This window comes from Lynx canadensis, chromosome A1, assembly GCF_007474595.2.
Source record: "Lynx canadensis isolate LIC74 chromosome A1, mLynCan4.pri.v2, whole genome shotgun sequence".
In the NCBI taxonomy this organism is placed as follows: domain Eukaryota; kingdom Metazoa; phylum Chordata; class Mammalia; order Carnivora; family Felidae; genus Lynx; species Lynx canadensis.
Window position 1 is genome coordinate 179,359,320 of NC_044303.2, and position 21,149 is coordinate 179,380,468.

The 21,149-nt window shown below is 45.6% G+C and overlaps 1 protein-coding gene across 1 annotated transcript in view; it reads right to left on the reverse strand.

Annotated features, from left to right (window-relative positions):
- DOCK2 (dedicator of cytokinesis 2) overlaps positions 1-21,149 on the reverse strand; it is a 417,962-nt gene that overhangs the window by 12,707 nt on the left and 384,106 nt on the right. The window contains 8 exon segments of the mRNA XM_030327773.1: positions 92-175; positions 1,610-1,786; positions 7,457-7,543; positions 9,090-9,174; positions 10,613-10,694; positions 15,317-15,455; positions 17,745-17,849; positions 19,837-19,926. Of these exon segments, the coding sequence (XP_030183633.1) occupies positions 92-175; positions 1,610-1,786; positions 7,457-7,543; positions 9,090-9,174; positions 10,613-10,694; positions 15,317-15,455; positions 17,745-17,849; positions 19,837-19,926 (849 nt within the window).

The window sequence follows — 21,149 nt, forward strand, 5'->3', positions numbered from 1 at the left end:
CCAGCCAGAAGCTAGCAAGCAGAGGGCAAGGGAGTCGGAACAGGACAGAAAGCAGGCAGGGCGACCCCGCCCCAGTCCAGCTACACTTTACCTGCCATGCAATCAAGTCCTTGAGGCGGCTCAGTTTTTCCTGGTCCTCAGGGTGATCCCTCGTGTACTCCTCTGTGAAAAAGGCCTGGGGAGGACAGGCAGGAAGTTTGGATTTCCTGTTCATTTGGTGTGGACCCCAAAACCAATGTCTCTGTTACTGTGAGAGGACTCCATGTGAGGGGGGCAGGCATGAGGTTACACGTATTTGGATGGGACAGGGACCTGTAGGGACTGACACTGTTTCCTCTTCTTAGAGGCTCAGATCAGAACCCATTGGGCAAGGGCCACAAACCCCAGGGAAGGAGTTCTCCAAGTCTCCCTGAAGCAGAAGCATCAGCCTCAGTTGGAATCTGTCAGATGTACAAATTCTTGGGTCTCACCCAGACCTACTGAATCAGAACCTCTAGGTGGGGTGGGTGGGAATGTGGAGGAAGAAGCCCCGTAGGAGATTCAGATGCTGCTTCAAGTTTGAGAGCATTGCCTCAGGGAAGAGAACTCAAAGAGTTATTTCACCCGTGGTGTTCCAGGTGGCCTTACCACCTCCCTTACTGGTGTGCCCTTGCCCGCACCCCCATCCCCCAGCTCTTTCTGAGACTTATGTCCTTTGCGTGTGTGCACACACACAGACATATATTATCACCTCTCAAGGCTAAACAAAGGGTACTGATGATGACTGATGGGGTATCCCAGGGTGGCTAGTAGGACTGCTTGTGTGACTGGAATTACTGTCCCTGAATTAGACTACTGCATAGTTTTCTTAGTTTTATATCAGTGGAGGACACAGAAAAGATTAATAGGGAATTCATTATGAGATATATTGGAATGAGGCATTCATTTTCCCATCTGTGCTATTAATGTCTGTACTAGGTAAAGCCAATAAGGACTTTTTATTCTACTTTAGTGCTGGGAAAAGCTCTGTCCCTCTCCTGAGAAACTGGTATTTTCCCCAGTGGAAAATGTGACTCATAGAATTATTGGCATTTCCCTTTTTGCCATGGATACCAGGAGGCTCAAAAATAAAATCGGTGGCTAAAATGTGTAGGTATCTCTGGAGGGACCTTATGATCTGGATACCTAGATTATAACTCCCATTTTGGAGTTGATCTCCCCTCTTTTCTCTATTTTCACAGATCCTGGGTTTCATTTACTTCCATTTGTTGAGGTCATTTTAATCATCTGTGGGAGAGATAGATTCACACAAAGTGGCATGCACTTTGATTTGTGGCTCCTGTACTTTTGCGATCTGGCTCAGATCCAGAGCCTTTCACCGATGGAGGTGCTGGATGTGCCCAGAGGCACAGGGGATCCCGTGTGATCCCTACTCCTTCCTGCCACAGCAGAGTGTAGCATTGAGGCTGGAAAGGAGATGAGGGAGGGGCTGTAGAAACTCTGGAAGACGTATGAGGTCTGCCAAGCTGACAAACAGCTACAGTAAGATAGTGACAGGCAGTTACATCTTCCCCCGGGGGCCCTCCTGCCACTGCTCTGTCGCCACTGGGGCCTGAACAGCAGCCCTCACCTTCTCGTACTTGGCGAAACCTCCCATGACAGCAGGGTCCACGATCCCATTCAGGAGCATGGACAGTGGGTTAATGGGGAGGCTTTCGTCACTCTGGTACTGGTTGATCATCATCAGGATCTTCTCATTGGCTGTGGAAATGGTTTCGATGGCATTCTCCAGAGGACTAATTGTGGTCTGTTGAAAACGAGATCACCAAGAAGAAAGAGCCTTAGCAGGTTGCTTTAAAAACAGATAGAATTATTGGTATTGATTTCAACCGGGGTTGGAATTCAAATGAAGCAATGCTCCCTGAGGGACTGTAACAGGCTCTTGTTATAATTAGTGAGCTCTAGGGGCTGTGTTCTGTCTGGGGAGAGACAGGCTAACTTTCTGCTTAGTGAGAAAGGCATTTCCCCGGGGAGGTAGAGGCAGGAAGTCTCAAGCTCTGGCTGGGGTTTCAGAAGCTGGGTGTGCTCTTGGGAGAGTTTTCTCTTCTTATTACCTGGGCGAAACACGCTCCAATTCAATCCATCCGGTATTGGTTTGTCCGCCTACTATGTGTGAGCTATTAGCTGTGTGAGCACCTGGTGATGTGATCACCCAGCCTGGCCCATAGTAGGTCCTAAGATTGTTGTATAAAGGGTCACTGCTCCAAGGCAGGTTCAGTTTAGATGAGAAGATAAAACTAACCCCCTTTCCAACACCTCTTAGAAAGCATATAAACAGAGTGCCATCAAATGGGAACTGGCAAAACAGTGCGGTTTTCAAAAGATGGGATCTGGAATACAAAACTAAGCACAGGGGTCTGTACACTTTTTCTGTGAAAGGGTCAGGCAGTGGATATTTTAGGCTCTGCTGCAAGGATACAACCCTTCTCTTGCAGGGAGAAAGCAGCTTCAGGCAATATGTAAATGATATGAAACCTGGCTGTTTCAATAAAACAGGTGCAGGTGGGATCCTGCCCACAGGCCATAGTTTGTGGACCCTTGAACTAAACAAAGCAAAGCTGAGTATAAATCTCAGCTCTGCCCATTTTTTTTCGAGCTGTGTTACCTTGGGCCAGTTTCTAACCTTTCTGAGCCTTGGTTGACTCCTTGGTAAAATGAGGATAAGAAAACCCGCTTCAGAGAGTAGCTGGTAGCCGTTGTTATTAAGTCTTGTCGGTGTTAGGACAGAGACCGGCAGTCATCCTCAGAAGGGAAGACTTCTCAGCAGGGCAGGGTAGAGGCTGGACAAAAGGGCCAAGGAATTGGAGAAGACTTCTTGGAAGAAGGGACCCTACATTTTTTCATCTGTGAGATGATGGTGATATAGTCGCTGCCTCACTGGGAAGTAGCAAAGATTGTTTTAGATAATACAACACTTGACTCATAGCAGAGTTCTTTTAAAATGGGCACCTGGGGGCGCCTGGGTGGCGCAGTCGGTTAAGCGTCCGACTTCAGCCAGGTCACGATCTCACGGTCCGTGAGTTCGAGCCCGCGTCAGGCTCTGGGCTGATGGCTCGAGCCTGGAGCCTGTTTCCGATTCTGTGTCTCCCTCTCTCTCTGCCCCTCCCCTGTTCATGCTCTGTCCTCTCTGTCCCAAAATAAATAAACGTTGAAAAAAAAATCACTATATTGTACACCTGAAACTAATATTACACTGTATGTTAACTGGAATTTAAAAAAAAAAAATGGGCACCTGCTAGTTATAACTACTGTGTATATGAGAAGGGCAGAACCAGCCTCTACAGCCATGTTCTTGGTCATCCTCTTAAACCATTTCCTTGGATCTGTGAGATCCGAGCCTCTTAACCCGTGTTTCTGAACCTCTGTGAGGATGACTGCTCTCTGCAGCAAAAAAGGGTAGATGCCTCTGTTTCTTTCTGCCCCCTGCCACATCACATTGGCACAGTCAACATTCAGACACACACACACACACGCTGGTGCGCACACACAAACACACATACGAGGGAAATGAACTTGAGGTGAAGGCTGCTCGTGTTGGTGGTCCATATGCCACAAGCTGCAGCCCTGGGTCTCATTTCGGTGCAGCACACAGACCAGCCCCGCAAGGGTTTTACAAAGCTGAGGTCTAGACCGAGTTCTAAGGAAAATCTGTCAGGACCACTTGGATTCAGCCCAGCACCACACCTGGATTTCAACAATAGCCTGGCATGTCTGAAACACGCAGGCTTTAAGGTGAGTTAAAAATGGAAAGTCCATATTGATTGGCTTTTCCCCTCATTTCTGAAGCTATTTTTGAATCCCTAAGTCTTTAGCCTCATTATAACCATCAGGAACAGAGAATGAGAATGAACATTCTTTGGGTTTCTCACCTACGACTGAATATACAGCTCTCAGCAGAGTTATGGGGTTATGTATTTGGTGGGAGGCCTGGATGTCAGGGGCTGGTAACAGGAATAAAGCATTGATCATGATAATGGAGCCGGCTCCATTTACTGATTGCCTCCTATGTGTTAGCCCAGGCTGGGCTTATAACTCTCGCACTTTCCTTTTGTTCCCCCCACAGCAGGTCAGCAGGTCAGGTCACTTGCCCCAGGGCAGATGACTGCAGAGCTGGGAGGAAACAGGGACAGGGGTGTTCCTGATTCCAAAGGTGAGCTTCTCCCACCACAGACAGCTCACACTCTGCTACCAAACTTGCCTTAAATTCTCTGTTAGGATTCAGTCAGCCTCTTGGATCACTGGACACTTTTCTAAGCTAAGCCTTGGTTTCCTTTTCTGCAGTGTAGTGCAGTATAGTTGTGTAACACTTGCCCAAATTGCTGTGAGGGGCAAATAAATTATCAGGGAGAAAATACTTTGGAAACAGTTTTAAGGGGGAGAAACATCAGCCAAAAGATGAAGTGATGGTAATCCCTTGCAATCAAGTGGCTGAATTCCATATTCTTCAAAGGCGTTTCTCTCATCTCACCCTCCTAAATCCTCTTAGGAATCCCACGAGCTGCATGAGACAGGCATCATTTACTCCTACCACTGATTACTTTGACACTTCAAGTCCCACTCTGGACTTCAGTGTGTTTTTATAAGCAAATAAAGGGACTGGACAAAAACCAGGAATGGCTTTGCACACTGGAGACTGATAGGCCAATCTGGGCCCGGAGAAGTCTATCATTTAGCCAGTATGTGAGTTCTCATTTTTAAAAAAATTAATTCACCTGGAGGGAGCTTGCCACAGCTTCTGCCACTCCCTGTTGTCTTGATGTCACTAGTTTACATACTTACATTATCTTCCTGGGTTCTGAAGGCTTTTGATTTTGCAGCTCTTGGACTAAATGACCTCTAAAGTACCTTTCAGTTCTGCAATTCCACGGTTTTTTAATCTCTATTTTGCAGGTGATGAAAACTAAAGCCCAGAAACAGTGTTTGTCCAATATCATAGAGCTCGTTAATGCCTGAGTTGAATATGGGTCTCTGATCCCCAGATTGGGGTGACTTGTAAAGACTGCATGTTTTCAGGGCCAAGAACAAGTAAAGAACCCTTAATATGCAGAACTGACACTTGAATCCCATCAGAAAACACGGCTGTATACAAACAGTCCCATAGTGTTGACAATTCATGGAAGAAACAGCAGAGATACAAATTCATACAAGACAAACCAAATTTTTTGAAAATGCGCTCACTTGGCAGGCATGAAACCTTTATGTCTGAGACATCCTGAAGTTCTTGGTAACCCAACTGAGGGGAGCTATTAGAGAAAAGTTGATTGCAATAAACTTTTTGGAGGTCTTCCCACCCTTATATCAGAAGGTACCAGTATAAACAAAGCAAAACAAAAATGCTGGCTCTTTCCTAAATTCACAACCCTGAGTTCATAAAAAAATAACCAGCTCAGATACTATGGGGTTCTGCATATTAATTGAGTGACTATTGATGGATTTACTGAACAAATTGTCTTGAGCACCAATTATGTGCCTGAAACTAATTTTTGCACTCAGAGATGTGGTAGGGAATAAATAGACAAAAACCTCTCTTCCTGGAGCTTATATTCTAGTAGAGATGATATTCTAATATGTTATTATATTTAAAATTCTAGATATTAAAAATAAACCTATGGGAAAATTATGTAGTCTCTTAGGGGGTGATGGGTGCTTTGAGGAGAAACACCATAATGGGGGTGGAGGGTGGGTGGGAGGGCAGAGAGCACAGCAGGACCTCCTACGGTTTGCCCATGGCCTAGCAGGTACAGGGAAAAGAGTACCCCAAAGGATAGGTCACAGCCAGGGCCAATGGGTAGAGGCTACATATTAGCAGAAAGTTTCTGATTCCTTACCTCAAAAATGGGATTAGTAATAGTCTATGTCACAGGGTTTTGTGAGGATTAAATGGGATAATGCTTTAAAGCCCTTGATACAGTGCCTGGGACACCTGTCAAACCTTATCATGTACCAATGTCCCGTGAGTAAAGGACATGAATAGTTTCTTCCTTTCCATGGTGCTGCTTATCATTGGGATGGGCTAGGGATATGCTCAGGAAGAAAGACAGAGGGAATCCAGTTGAGATATCTGATATAGGAGGTGAAAGTCAAATCTCACTTCTTTCACTAACCTTAAATAACCTGTACATCAGTCCCCTCATCTATCAAATGGCAGAATAATAATGTCTACCTTGCGGCATTGTTGAGGGGTTTAAATGAGGTCATGCATGTGAACAGTTTAGCATATGCTTGATAAACGTTTGCTAATGTCATAATCATTATTACACTTCTCCTAAGGTCTAGGCCAAGCCTGTGCACAGGAGATTGGAGGGCCATCAAGCTGCTGGGGGACATTAAAGGCTGGAGTGGAATGGCTTCAAGCTGATGATACAGTAGCTTGAACATGTCAGTCAGACCATGTCCCTCCTCTGTTCGTGGCTCTAAGGCATTCGGTAGAAAGCTAAAGTCCTAGGCTGGCCTACAGGGTCCTACAGGACTTGGTATCGGGCTCCTCCTACTCATCCTCACTTGCCCTGAATCAGACACAATCATGTTCTGTCCATAGGGCCTGTGTACTTGCTAGAATGCTAGAATGTCCTTCTCTGTAATATTTGTGGTCCACTCCCTCATTTCCTGCAGGCCTTTGCTCAAAAGCCATTTTGGCAGAGAGGCTTTCGCTGGCCACCCTGTTTGAAATAACATCTCTCCTCCACCCCTTTCTTTTATTTTTCTCCAAACTGGTTATCACCATGACATTATTATATTTACTTTGACTTTTCAGTATGTCGTTCCTACTAGAATGTAAGCTTCATTGAAAAATCTTCAAGTGCTTGACATGTGTTAGGTACTTATTAAATATTTGTTAAATGAATAAAATGAATAGACACCCTGAATATGTCCCCACTTTTTAAATTTCCTCACAACCACCCTGGCCTTTCCTTGGCATCCTGGGAGCTGCAAGATCCTTAGCTGTTTGAGGACATGGAGACCCTGAAGTTTATTGAGACACAAAAGACATATTCAAACAATTGCAGTCTAGCCAGTGTTTTGCCTCTGTGTGATTGCCTCTCTCTGAGCCTCAGTTTATCCAACTATAAAATGGGTTCATAGTGGGATTCTTCAGAGGTGCCCTAAGTTGCTGCTGAGATAGAAAGATATGAGGACATGATTAAGTGGATGGTGTTCTAGGCTCTCTGCCTCCTCGCTGCACCCAACCACAGAAGCTCCCATTCATCAGCTTTATTAGGACTCTATGTAGGTTTCATTTCAGTTTACCTGATGCTTAAGAAAAAAATCTGAAAGCAGGTAATCCAGATGGTACCTCAGGTCCCTTCCTGCATTGGAATTCTAGCATTTCCCCAGTGGCCTTGAACAAAAGCTTGTCCCCTTCTTACAGTTAAAGGGCTCCTGAGATGTACTATTCCCTGAGGGCCTGTAGACTCACCTGGGACATTTGAACCACTTCAAACCAGCGCAGGATCCCTGGAAGCTTGTATGCAGTTATGAAGGAGGTCCTCTCGATCCACATCGACTGTCCCATAAGCAGGGGGTGGCAAGGGTAGAAAAGAAACACACTTAGGAAACCTGGCTATTAGAGAAGTTTGGCAAGAACCCAGCCAGGCCCCCAAACCTCTCATCAACCCAGAGCCTGAATAAATGTTGCAAGACCCAGAAACATACTCCCGCTTTACCCTTAAGAATTCTTTCCTGATGTGAAGTTTAAGTTTTCCCTGGATTTAGGCCTGGTAAGTTTTAACCTGGGGTCTCTGAATAGTCAGAATTTTTAAGCAATAATGAATGCATCTATCTGCATTTTCTGGGGTGGAGGGGTGGTCACAGTGTTCACTGCATTCTTTTTTTTAAAATATGAAATTTATTGTCAAATTGGTTTCCATACAACACCCAGTGCTCATCTCAAAAGGTGCCCTCCTCAATACCCATCACCCACCCTCCGCTCCCCCCCCCCCCCCCTCAACCCTCAGTTTGTTCTCAGTTTTTAAGAGTCTCTTATGTTTTGGCTCCCTCCCTCTCTAACCTTTTTTTTTTCCTTCCCCTCTCCCATGGTCTTCTGTTAAGTTTCTCAGGATCCACGTAACAGTGAAAACATATTGTATCTGTCTTTCTCTGTATGACTTATTTCACTTAGCATAACACTCTCCAGTTCCATCCACGTTGCTACAAAAGGCCATATTTCATTCTTTCTCATTGCCAAGTAGTATTCCATTGTGTATATAAACCACAATTTCTTTATCCATTCATCAGTTGATGGACATTTAGGCTCTTTCCATAGTTTGGCTATTGTTGAAAGTGCTGCCATAAACATTGGGGTACAAGTGCCCCTATGCATCAGCACTCCTGTCTTCTGCACAACATATCATAGTGAAACTGGCAAAATACAAGGATAAAGAGAAAATTCTGAAAGCAGCTAGGGATAAACACGCTCTAACATATAAAGGGAGACCAATAAGACTAGTGGCAGACCTATCTACTGAAACTTGGCAGGCCAGAAAGGAATGGCAGGAAATCTTCAATGTGATGAACAGAAAAAATATGCAGCTGAGAATCCTTTATCCAGCAAGTCTGTTCACTACATTCTGAAAGGGCAAGTGGCTCCCAAATTTGAAGAATCAGTCTAAGGCAAAGAGCTGGGAGAGACTTAGAGCGTCCTCCTTCTGCCAGTCGTGAGAATTAAGACAGATCCTTGCTGGGAAGCACACAGTGGACACTGGGGACTGAAATCACTGTGTCTTCTCATTAGTATGTCCTGGAAGGTTTGACTTCATCAACACTCCTGCTTAGCCTGAGGGTCCCTGCCTTCTGGAAATGCCTGAGTACCCTGTGGTTGAAAGGTACACCTCACACAAGGCCTGGATGGTATCTTGAAAGTGTAGAGGTTCAAGAAATGAAAACAAACCTGATGGAAAAGACTGGAGAATGGGTGTCATCGTATCAGTAGATGTTAGCTTTACTTCTTTTTGCTTTGGATCAAATGCCCTCCCATTCTGACATTGACAGACACCTGTTCTGGTTGGGATGGGTGGCCCTGGGGAATGATCAAGGCTGCTGAAGATACTCACGGCAAATTCATTCTCAGGGTCGACGGTCCCTTTGCGCACAGGCCGGGAGTAGTGGAACTTTTGCACGTAGTTGGATTTATAAAAGCTGCAAGACAGAAAGAGGCAGAGACTCCTGGTAGCATGCCAGGTTGCTGACACAGAACCTGAGCTGACCTTGTGCTGTCAGGGGAGGCCCACTACAGTGAACTTCAGGTCTGGCAGTTAAAATTGTAGCATTTAAAATCAGGTGCTCCTGGGCACCTGGGTGGCTCAGTTGGTTGAGCATCTGACTTCTGCTCAGGTCATGATCTCGAGGCTTGTAAATCTGGGCCATGCATTAGGCTCACTGCTGTCAGCATAGAGCCTGCTTCACATTGTCTGTGTTCCCCTATGTCTGCACCTCCCTGTAGGTGCTCTCTACCTCTCATAAATAAATAAACATTAAAAACTAAAATCAGGTGTTCCTTGTAAGGTGATTGAGAAGCTAAACAGGTCTCATGTCCTTTAAGAACACAATACCCCTTAGAGTACCAAGGAGTTGGAATTCTACCATTAATCCATACCTAGGTCATCATTTCTGTGACCTCAGTGAAGAATCTAGATATGCCTACGGTCCTAGCCTAATGTCCCAGGGTATCTTCCAAAGATTTCTTTAGTTATCCCAACCACCCCCCAAATCACTCTTCCTGAATCTCTGGGGAGGTTCTAACACTGGGGCCGGCAGGGCACGGTGCTAGCTGGATGGTTGTTATCTCTTGCCCCAGTGCCTGGCTGAAGAGGTTGGGGGGAGGCTCAGACCCAAGCTGAGCTATACCTGCTCAGCCTTCTGCACTGGTGTGGGCTGCTGGGACAGACTCCTTCTCACAAAGCTCCTGCTTCCCACTGTCCTCCCAGAGGAGAGGGCTTTCTCTAAGGCACTCGAGGTGCTATATTGGGTACCCCGGGTCTGAGGAAGGTAAACTGGGCAGCTCCGAGGTGTGCCCCACAGGCCCCCTGCCTCATGGCCCCATCACTGACCTCACAATCTGCTACTGAACAGAGGGAGGGAGACCTTGCCTTTATGCTGCTTTCTCTACTGCCCCTTCATCATCGTCAGGACACATCCACTGTCAATGCACAAGCTCAACAAATACTGAAAAGGTGTCCCTTTGGAAGAACGTGCTCAGTATGAGCACTGTCCCCGTCCTCACCCTGCCTGTTGCCTGCCCAGCCCACACACTCTGGCTATGCATTCCCTGGAACCACTCTGTCACCTGAGTGACAGGCTCTCCACCTCCAGTTCAATGAAATGTCATTGCTGCTTCCTGATATTTCACTGTGCCTTGTTCCTCCCATCTCTGGCTTCAGCCTTTTCAGGGACAGCACCCAGATTGCTAATTGGGCTGGAGGGGTCATTCTTTTCCCAAGAGGAAAAGAAATAAAAGGCTGGCTAAACCAGAGAAAGAACTGGGAGGGCACCAGGGCTTGTCCTGCCACCAGCTCAGCTTGACAGCTCCATGGGATTTTCTTCCCCATCCCTTCTTCAAATGAACTGTGGGTCTTACTTTATTATCTGGTCAGGCACTGGCTTATTCTTGAACCTTGGGTGTTCATCCAAGACAGGCTGGACGGTGAAACACTGGATGTCTGGGATTCCTGTAGTTAAGGGCTCACAACGTGTTGTGGGCTGCAGGGACAGTTCCCAGTTGAGACCTCCCACGACAGCCCTCCTGGGGCCAAGATTTTATTGAATGACTGACCTCAGGCTGCTGGCTGCCAACTAGATCCTAATGACAAGTTAGTAGTCATCATGGTCCTTATCAGAATTGCCTGTCACTTGTAAGCCCATCCCAGGGCTCAGCCCTTGCTAACAGTTGTTCAGTGGTCCTTAATCATCATTATCATTTCTATACTAACTGTAATACCATAATGAATTTATAGTTCTCAGTCAATTGCATAGCATATCCCCGATGGTCTCCTTGCATCTCGCCAATTCCACTCAGCAGTGTTATTAATGTAATTCTCCCCCCTTTATAGATGAGGACATCAAGGTCAAAGAGGCCAGGCGAATTACTGAAGGTCACACAGCTTGTGAGAACAGAACAGAGGTCTGTAGTTGGGTCTTTTAACCACACGCTTGGGGTTCTTTGACCCTAGACTGCTCCTCAGTGTGTTCCTTTGACCAGCAGCATCTGCATCTCCTGAAGCCTTGTTAGAAATGATGAGTCTGGGGGGCACCTGGGTGCCTACATCAGTTGAGTGTCCAACTTTGGCTCAGGTTATGATCTCACAGTTCATGAGTTCGAGCCCTGCATCAGGCTCCCTGCTGTCAGTGCAGAGCCTGCTTTGGATCCACTGTCCCCCCTCTCTCTGCCCCTCTTGCTTGTGCCCATGCTCTCTCTCTCAAAAATAAATAAATATTTAAAAAATTATAAGAAATGGTGACACCTACCTCAAACCTATGAATCAGTGTCTGGAGTTTTATAAGAGCATCATGTGATATAGAGGCATCTTTAAGTTTGAGAAGCACTGCTTTAGAGCATGCAAATAGATATCATTTTGCATTCCAGCCCTGAAAATTTGAAAGTAACTGCTTGTGGCAGGATTGTGAGGCCATGTCCAGGCTGAGTGGGAAAGAGTTCTATGATTGATTAGTGATGCCTTCCATGGGCGCAGGCTATGGGAGCTTCGTCTGCCTATTCTAGACCTTTATTCATTTTAAACCGATAGCATGGCAATCCAAATAAACAAAACCAGTCATCACTGATTCCATCTCCTGGCCCCTGTTTCCCTTCCCGTGCCTTTCATGTCTGCTTTACTCATCTCTCTTCAGGTATCCAAGATCTCTAATCCCTTCATTCCACCCAATGATTACCACAACTCCAAAAACTCTCCCTGAGCCTGGAATTTTTGCCAACCAAGGAATCACAAGCTCTTCTTTCTGGCATTCAAAGTTTCTCTCTGGTTTCCCAAAAGATTCTACTATGCCCTTTGCTTGAAATATTTTCTCACATCACCCCCTCTTCCCGTGAGCCCTTGAGGCAAATGTCAAATACCACAGGCTCCAAAAGTATTCAATTTACCCTCAGTCAGGTGTCGTTTCCTTCCTTTGACTCTCCACAGCATTTTGCCTATACTTAGGACTCTTATCTCTCCAGCTTCCTGTCTTTTCCCTTCCCAGACCCTCCCCACCAGACTGTGAGCTTTTTGATGGCAAAGGCTATGATTCTTTCATACAGAAGAAATGGCCAAAATATAATTCCAAGTTAAATTCAATTGTCCCCCTCTGATAAACTCACTCCATATTAGTATGCTGTGAATTTAATTGTTTTATCTCTGCAGAATATTTCCACATTAAATGAGAGTTCCTTAGAGAGAGAGAGACAGACAGAGAGACAGAGAGACAAAGAGACAGAGACAGAGAGAGAACACAATGCTTTAGATAAATAACAAACCTCACTGGAAGGATTTCTGTAATATTCAGAAAAACCATTTTCTTTTTCAAGCCATATAGCCAACAGCTCCCTTCTCTGGGAAGGAAACCACTTTGGTTTCCACACCAATCCATTTATGTAGCAGCCAATCTATGGCTGCTCTCCCACTACAACAATAGAGTTGAGTAGTTATGACATAGAGACCACATGACTAACAAAGACTGAAATATTTCCTATCTGGTCCTTTATACAAAAGTTGGCCAACCCTTGTTCTAGAGAGGCTTCTAAGTCACATCCACTGATCTTAGCAATTGGCCTTGGACCAGGAGGAGAATCCAAACCTGTCCTGAGGAAACTAGTGACACCAGAGCCTTTAAATCATGCCCAGGAGGATGCATGGCTGGACTGTCTCACTACATGTTGAGTCTGTACATGGAACTGGGACCCCAAGGTTTGGGCAGAGGGAATATGGGAGACAGGACACTCAACTAAGAGGCCTTAGCTTTCAAATGTCTTCCCCTACTTGGTTACCTAAAAGAGAAGACATGAGATGTGTTGCCCTTCCAAAACTGCTTGCTAGCTTTTCTACTAGTGAAGGTGAGAGGACAGAGCATTCAGAGCTCAGGTTTTGGCAACGAGGAGATCTGGGTTCAAACCCTAGCTCCATCAGTTTTCAGCACCTTGTGCAAGCTGCTTATATTTTTTGAGCCTCGGTTTTCTTATTTGCATATGCAGAGAGTAATAATACCCAACTCATAGGATTACTATAAGGATAAAATGAAACAATGCATGAAAAATGCCTGGTACATGATGAACAGCTAATAAAGAACATCCTGTTCATTAATTTTAGTGGAAGTAATGGCATTATAGAAAGAATATACACTTTGAGACAGATCTTGGAGTTCAAATCTCACTTCCATAACTAGGTTTGTAACCTTAGGAAAACTACTTTACTTCTTTGCCCTACACATTCCTTCTCTATGAAATAGGACAGACATAATACCCATCCCATAGAGTTATTTGGGGGTTAAAGAAATAATGGTTATAAAGCACTCAATCTATTCATGGCATGAAGAGGACTTTTAGCAAATGTCAATCCTTTTTCCTTTTCAACCTGGTTCCTGGTGCTACTAAATCAGGCCTGCATATGATGAGATAACCTAGTAACACGTAGTCTCCCTTCACCCCAAGCTAAAATGCCATGGAGCTATTCAACACCACGAGTCCACTTAAGAAGGGCCTTAGTGCTAATCTCCTGTCTCGCCTGTAACCAAAATCACATTTGTAACCAGTCAGCCCCAGGACTAGTTGCATTTCCTCTTGCAAATACCATGGTAGAGCAGGCATGAAGGGCAGGTGAGCATAATGAAAAGGTTACAGATGAATATGTATCACCCAAGGGAAAAATATTTGGATTAAGGTTCGGCAGACTTAGCAGACCAGCATGCAACCTGTCAACCCCATTTTAAAGGCTGTAACTTAATTTGTGCTACAGGGTGTGGTGCTGGGAGCCAGGGTGGGCTAATACATCACCACTCAGCCGTCTGCCCGATCCTTGGGTTAATGTGCTCTCTGCCACCAGGAGTCTTGCCCCTGCCCAGTGTCAGCTCCTGGACCTATGAACACCTCACTGGCATCATCTCATATCCCCCATACCCTCCTCTGTAGACTTCAGTGAGCTGGCTCCCTCCTGCATCCTTCCCTCCTTCTTTTCTTTCTTTATCTCTCTTTTCTCTCTCTCTGTTTCCCTTTCCATTAATCAACAAGTATTTTATTATCATTACTTTTTTTTTTTTTTTTTTGCTTTGTGCTGGGCACAAGGGGAGATGGGGGGACTTACTACAGCAAACAAGGCAGTGCAGGTCTCTGCCCTCCCAGACCTTATAGTCTAGCTTATGTGGACCTTTAAAAAGCACAAAAGATAACAGATTGAGATCAAGTCTCTAAAGAAAACAGACAGGGTGTGAGATAAGAGGCTCATGGAGAGTTCAGAAAAGGCCGCTTTAGATGAGTGACCAGGAAAAGCTCTTCCAGGAAGTGACACCAAGTTAAGATCTGATGGGTAAGAAAGGGGTTGGGGGAAGGGCATGGCGAGAAGAGGGAACAGAAGATTCATAGGTCCAGAGGGAACCAGATAGGTGTGTTTAGACAACAGAAACGAGGCCAGTGTGGCCAAAGAGACATGAGAAAGGGAAGGAAGAATCCTGGGGAGGGGGGCAGGGTTCAGATGGTGAAAAACCTACTTGCCTTGATCAGGAGTTTTGATCTTATTGTAAGAGAAGTAAGGTGCCATTCCAGTTCTTGGAAGCCACTGTGTTCCTTCCCACTCAAGGCCTGTGAGCACGATTGTGCTTCCCTCTGTCTGGGCCCTTCTCCCCACCTCCTGCTAACCTTTGGCTTGTTGCTAACCTTAGACATTACCTTCCTCAAGGAAGCCTTCTCTGCCCTCCCACAGTGTCCTGCATGGCTTCCTCTTGGCATTAATCCCATTTCTACAAATACATAAATGGTGCAATCAGTTGTTCACTGTCTCTTTTACTTGCTAGACTATGAGCTCCCTGAAGGTAGGACCACTTTGTGAGTGTGATCATCAGTGTCTTGCACAATGATTGGCACAGAGCCAGGGCTCTATAGTATTCACTATGAGAATGAATGAATGAATGAATGAGTGAATTAATCAATGAGCACAACTTTAGAATTTCCTGAGATGGATTCTTTGGATACCATACTAGACACTGACATTGGCACCACTGCATGATTCTGGCAGCAGCTTCTAAGCTCTAAGGTGGGGCTCTGGGCCTTTGCCTGGCCTGCTGGGCCATTCTCCAAGGATACACTGGCCTGGGCATTTCACGTCATCCCCAGGGGCAGAGGTTGTGTTCATCTTCTCTGCATTGGGGAACTGGCTCATCAGCTGCATCTGGAAATCTTCTCTTCGCTCATACTCCTTCCCTCGGTAGATGAACACTTTGTTCTGCAGAGAAATGACACCCAACAGAGATCTTAGGGCTTAGGCTTGGAAAACATGATGCAAGCAAAGCTGGGGGGCTTGTGACATGAGCACCGGCTCTGGTGACCTCCTAGAGATCTGTCTCCTTTCTGCTTCCCCACCACAGAAAAGAAAAGCTCAGCTCACAGACCTAGCTAGGTATACCACTTCTTTAAAAAGAATGATTCTAAAAGGAGAGGGGATTGTGGATGCTGAGAACTTTTTCAAACTGTCCTATGTGTAAGTTCCAGAACTGTTCCTCACTCAGCTTTCAGTGTGTCATACCTGGTCTTCTGTTTGCATGACCACAAAAGGTCCCTCCTGCCTTTAATGAGCCATGTAGGCTGGGCCTGCAGGGTGGAAGGTACCAGTTTTGGGGTCCTTCATCACATAGCTCCTGGCTCTAAATCCATGAAAATACATTCTTTACCCTTCTTTGACTATGTTAGCCTTCTCTAGATCAGTAGTTTTCAAATAGGAGGTGATTTTGCCTCCTAAGGGATACTGGCCATGTCTGGAAATATTTTTGGTTGTCACAACTTGGGGGAGGGGAAGCTACCGGAACCCCCTGGGTAGAAGCCCAGAATGCTACTAAATGTCCTTTAATGCACAGGACGGCCCCCTTAACAAAGAACAACCTGATCTAAAATGTCAGTAGAGCTGAGGTTGAGAAACCTTGTTCTAGATCGTATCTACCATCCGTGCCACCTCTACTGGCCCAGAAGCTCTTCAATCTAAACCCACGTCTGTCACCTCTGCATGTCAGTGCTTCCAAATCTGGGTGATTGTCAGATGGGCCTAGGAGACTTCTAGAAGTTCAGATCCATAGGCCTTGCTCTAGACCTGCTGAAATGGAATCTGTGGGAGTAAGATCCAGAAATATGTGTTTTTAACATGTTTCCAGGGGGTTCTGATGTACAATCAGGTTTGGAAAGCCACCTCTACTCCAATGAGGAAACCCTCATTCTCTACCTCTTTTGCAGCCTGTGGTGCTTACTTTTGTGAGTCCACTCTGACTTCCCCCATTGACTGGTAACAGTGAGTAACTTAGCTTCTCAACTAGACTGCAAATCAAGTAAGGTCAGAGATCAGATTTGCTGTTTCTTTTGAATGTCCCTGACTATAACATTGAACTTCAGGTTCACTGGATGGAGTCCTATGGGAAAGAAGCCTACAGCTGACCTAATCCAACTCTCTACATGATCAGTGAATAATCCACAAGAGCATTACTTCAGAAAGTATGCTCAGAGGGGGGCCTGGGTGGCTCCATCAGTTATGCATCCGACTTCAGCTCAGGTCATGATCTCATAGTTCATGGGTTCGAGCCTCACATAGGGCTCTGTGCTGACAGCTTAGAGCATGGAGTCTGCTTCAGATTCTGTGTCTCCCTCTCTCTCTCTCTCTCTCTGCCCCTCCCCCACTTGTGCTCTGTGTCTCTCTGCCTTTCAAAAATGAATAAATGTTAAAAAAAAAAAAAGTATGCTCCAGAGACCCCTGAAGGTCCCTAAAACCCTTTCAGGGCCTCATGAGATCAAGGAGCACTCTTCATAATAATGGTCAGTTGTTATTTGCCTTTTTCACTATCATTCTTTCAGATGTGTGGTAGAATTTTCCAGAAGCTGCATGATATGTGTAGTCTATCACTACAGACTAAATGCAGAAGAAAGTGTAAGTACCTAGCCATCCTCTCTTAATCTAAATATTAAAGAGATTTATAGAAATATGTAGCAATCTCACTGTTGGCACACATTTTTTATGGGAAAATATAACTATTTTTTCATAATGATGCAAGTTAACACGTGACAGGTTAATTATTGTTATTTTTAAATAAATTGATAAATATTTTAAAATTTTCTTAGTTTTAATTTTGAATATGATAAATGTAGACAGCTAGAGTCTATCAATACAAAAGTTCATTGGAGACCTCAATAACTTTTCAGAGAGAAAAGATATTCCTGAGCCCAAAAGGTCTGAGAACCAGAGCTCTACAGTGCTGGCAGGGTAGCAGAGGTCCACTGGCTCTCCTTGAACACCACACTCAAGAGATGGGGAGCTCGCTACCTCATGGGGCAGCTCTGGTTGCTGTGTATCTATAGGAACATGGGGTAGCTGAGGGTGGTGATGATGGAGGAGACTGGGCATGTGCTGGGGGTGAGGGCAGCCCTCAGATGGAGGAGAGCACATAGTCTCAGTACAAGCGGATCCCTGAAGCACAAAGCGGCAGCTGAGAGGCCCCAGGCCCCTGGCCTGGGTCTCAGTCACCCACAAACTCACCCGCAGAAAGGAAGGAAATCCCTGGCCATAGTATCCAACAGCAAAGTAGTCTGGCTTGGGCCTGAGGATTTTCATGATGTTTTCATAGAATTTTGCCTGCTGGATCTGGAAGGAGAAAACTCACAGCTTGTAACAACATAGATATGTGTATCAAAGGCACATTCAACTCAGAGAGGCCACTCCTTTTTTTTAATTTTATTTTTATTCTTTAAAATTTACATCCAAATTAGTTAGCATATAGTGCAACAATGATTTCAGGAGTAGATTCCTTAGTGCCCCTTACCCATTTAGCCTATCCCCCCTCCCACAACCTCTAGTAACCCTCAGTTTGTTCTCCATATTTATGAGTCTCTTCTGTTTTGTCTCCCTCCCTGTTTTTATATATTTTTGTTTCCCTTCCCTTATGTTCATCTGTTTTGTTTCTTAAAGTCCAGAGAGGCCACTCTTGAGAGACGATCATTATACCAGAACCAAGATGCCCACTGCACATATTTGCAAATCTGTGGGTATGTCTATAATCATAATAGCAATGGCTGTATTCACCCTATACCAGGTTCCACGTTAATCACTCTACCTGCACCAGCTCATTTACTCACATCATCCTCTTAACAACCCACAAGTTTCGTATGTCTGTTTTGCAGATAAAGAAATGTTTTTTGTATCTCACAGTGCAGCTAGTAAGTATGAAGCTGAATCCAGCCAGCTATCCAGAGCCCCCACCTCGCCATGCTGCTCTCTCCTTCGGGCACACAAGGCATGTGTTTGTGGGGGTCTATGGATGCATAAATATCTCCAGATATATGTATCTTCCCTTGTATGTACCCTTGACGTATTTCATCAATTCTAATAGGTGTGCATTCTTCATATTTTAACATCTCTGAAAACAGTTTACATCTTACTTTACACCTGATAGCATCTTAGAATTGCTATTAGTCAGATAGAAATCATGACAAGGCACATACAAAAAAAGACTGCATCTCAGACTGATGGCATCTTAAATTTGATACAATATGGGAGATAAGTGTGCATGGACACAAGCCTGTGCAACATGGACTTGGAGAATGGGCATGCATGTACATCAACATGTGCATGAATGTGTACTGTGTGTATGTGCATGTGTGTGTACAAATGTGTACTAGGTACGTGTGTGCATGTGTGCACATGAATGTTCACTGTGTGTATGCATGAATGTGTACTGTATGTGCATGTGTGTGTGCACAAATGTGTACTGGATGCATGTGTGCATGTGTGCCCCCATGTTTGCAAATATCTATGTGGATGTATGTGTAGGGCAGATATAAGTGTTTCTTGCTGTGACTACATGTGTGTTTGCATCATATCTTACACACAGTACAAACAGCTAACAGCCCAGCTGCTTTTAACAAGAATACTGCATTCAATACCCATCCCCCCACGAAGAAACAATAAATCATCTCTCCATGTTTGGACTCTCATTTTATAGTTCCCTGGACAGAGCTGGACTGGCCTGTCAAAATAGGCTACCATGGGGCACTGGTGTCCTGGCTCTGAGGTGGCCAGGAAATATGTAGGAGGTGTACAAGGGGGGAGCAGCCCAAACGTTCTGCATTTTCTCTGCAGAGGCCACTTCCCCGCCAAGCCCTGGCATCTGCAGCACAAGTAGGCTAGGCTGGCTCCCCCACTCTCCACTTACCCCCCACCCCCCACCAATCACAAGCACCGAGGAGCTAATGGGGAATGGCCAGATGGGGAGCATTTTAATGTGATTTATCTGTTAATCAGAAAGCACAAATTTGCGTTTTTATTTAATTGGCTTAGTGATTTGTAGCGATTTTACTGCAAATGTAGCACAGTGTTTATTGGGTGTGCAACGGCAGCAGCAGCCCCAGTGCCAAGCAGGTACTTACTACTCCATCCGGGAAACTGTCACTAATGAGTTTTCCCAGAATGCCTTCTTCTGGAAATATTCCCAACTGGAAGGAAGGCTTTCAGCACAGCCTTACTCAGCTCAGGCCCTACGTACACTCTTTTTCTGGTGTCCTGACCCCACCCGGCCTCCTGCTTCTCTCCCCAGCCTCTCTGGGGAGCTGAGGCCCTGGGCACCCTGTCTTACCAGGTTCTGGCTCAGGAGCTCATAGTCAAAGATCTCCATCTCGTATTGTTCCGCCAGCTCCTTGCACAGACTGATGGCTTCTTCCCACATCTATAGGAAGGTCATGGACACAAAGGTTAGGAGGTACATCCAAGCTTGCAGAACCCTTGCTGAGGAAGGGACTCAAGGCAGCTTGACTCCTGGGACTGTACTGCAAGCCTCACTCCAGCCCAGGCCCGGCCCCATGCACGGCAAGCCAGGTACTTACCAGTGAGCATGACCCTTCCCCCGCCCCACTCTAGTTTCGTGGCAAATAATGGAGCAGCCAGAGACTAGGCTAAATGCTTTATCTGCATGCTTCTTGGGTCTTCACAAACACTCTGGGAGGTGTCTAGTAACAGCTGCATTTCCCAGGTGAGAAATGGAGGTTCAGACAGGCAGAGACATTGTCCTAGGTCACATGCCTAACCCAAAGCTGGGCTAGAATGCACACCTGGGTGTGACCTGAGAATTGTTAACTATAGACCTATTGTTGTACAGTAGATCTCTAAAACTTTCTCATCTTGTGTAACTGAAACTTTATACTTGTCACTTGGGGTTATTTGGGGTACATGAGTGGGGAGGGGGGCTGCACAGAGGTAGCGGTGGAGCTGAGTATAACGAGAGTGATTAGAACTTTTTGTAAATAGGCATTTTCCATTTGAAAAAAAAATCCTGGAAAAGCAAACCCTTTTCCTCTGCTCTTAGGTGAATCGATAGATCATCCTTCCATCTTAGACTGAAGGGGGTCGGGAGCCTCTGCAGAGGCGGGAGATGCAGAGTGGGCTGGAGATCTGGCAATCTCAAGGGACACCCATCACATTTCATATTCAGTTTAAAATGGGAAAATGCATCTAAATTGGAGAAGCTAGGGGAGGTGGGGGAAGGAGAGAGGGAGGTTGCCAAAATGTAGTGTGTGCTGTGTAGCAAAAATGCTCTCTCTGCATCCAAGCATAAAATAAATAAAAGCAAGTGCCGAGTGGAGGAGCCACGGCTGTAAACCCCGTGGACAACTTAGTGAGCAGCATAAAAATGCTTTATGTGCCAGGAGGAACCAAGTCTACAGGCCAGGCTGGGCTGGGGCTTTCTTTCTGTTCAGCCTGAACAAGAAGACGGTGGTAAAGTCCCCTGGGCTGGGTCAGGGGACTTTTTGGCTCATGTGGAGATCTTTGCAAACTCTGTACCATAATCTGCCAGAAATGCCCTCACCAATGTGTTAAGAGACCACTGATGGGCCAGGGAGGGGAGTCAGATATCTAGGATTTCCTCCTGAGTCTGCCTGTATGGCCACCAGG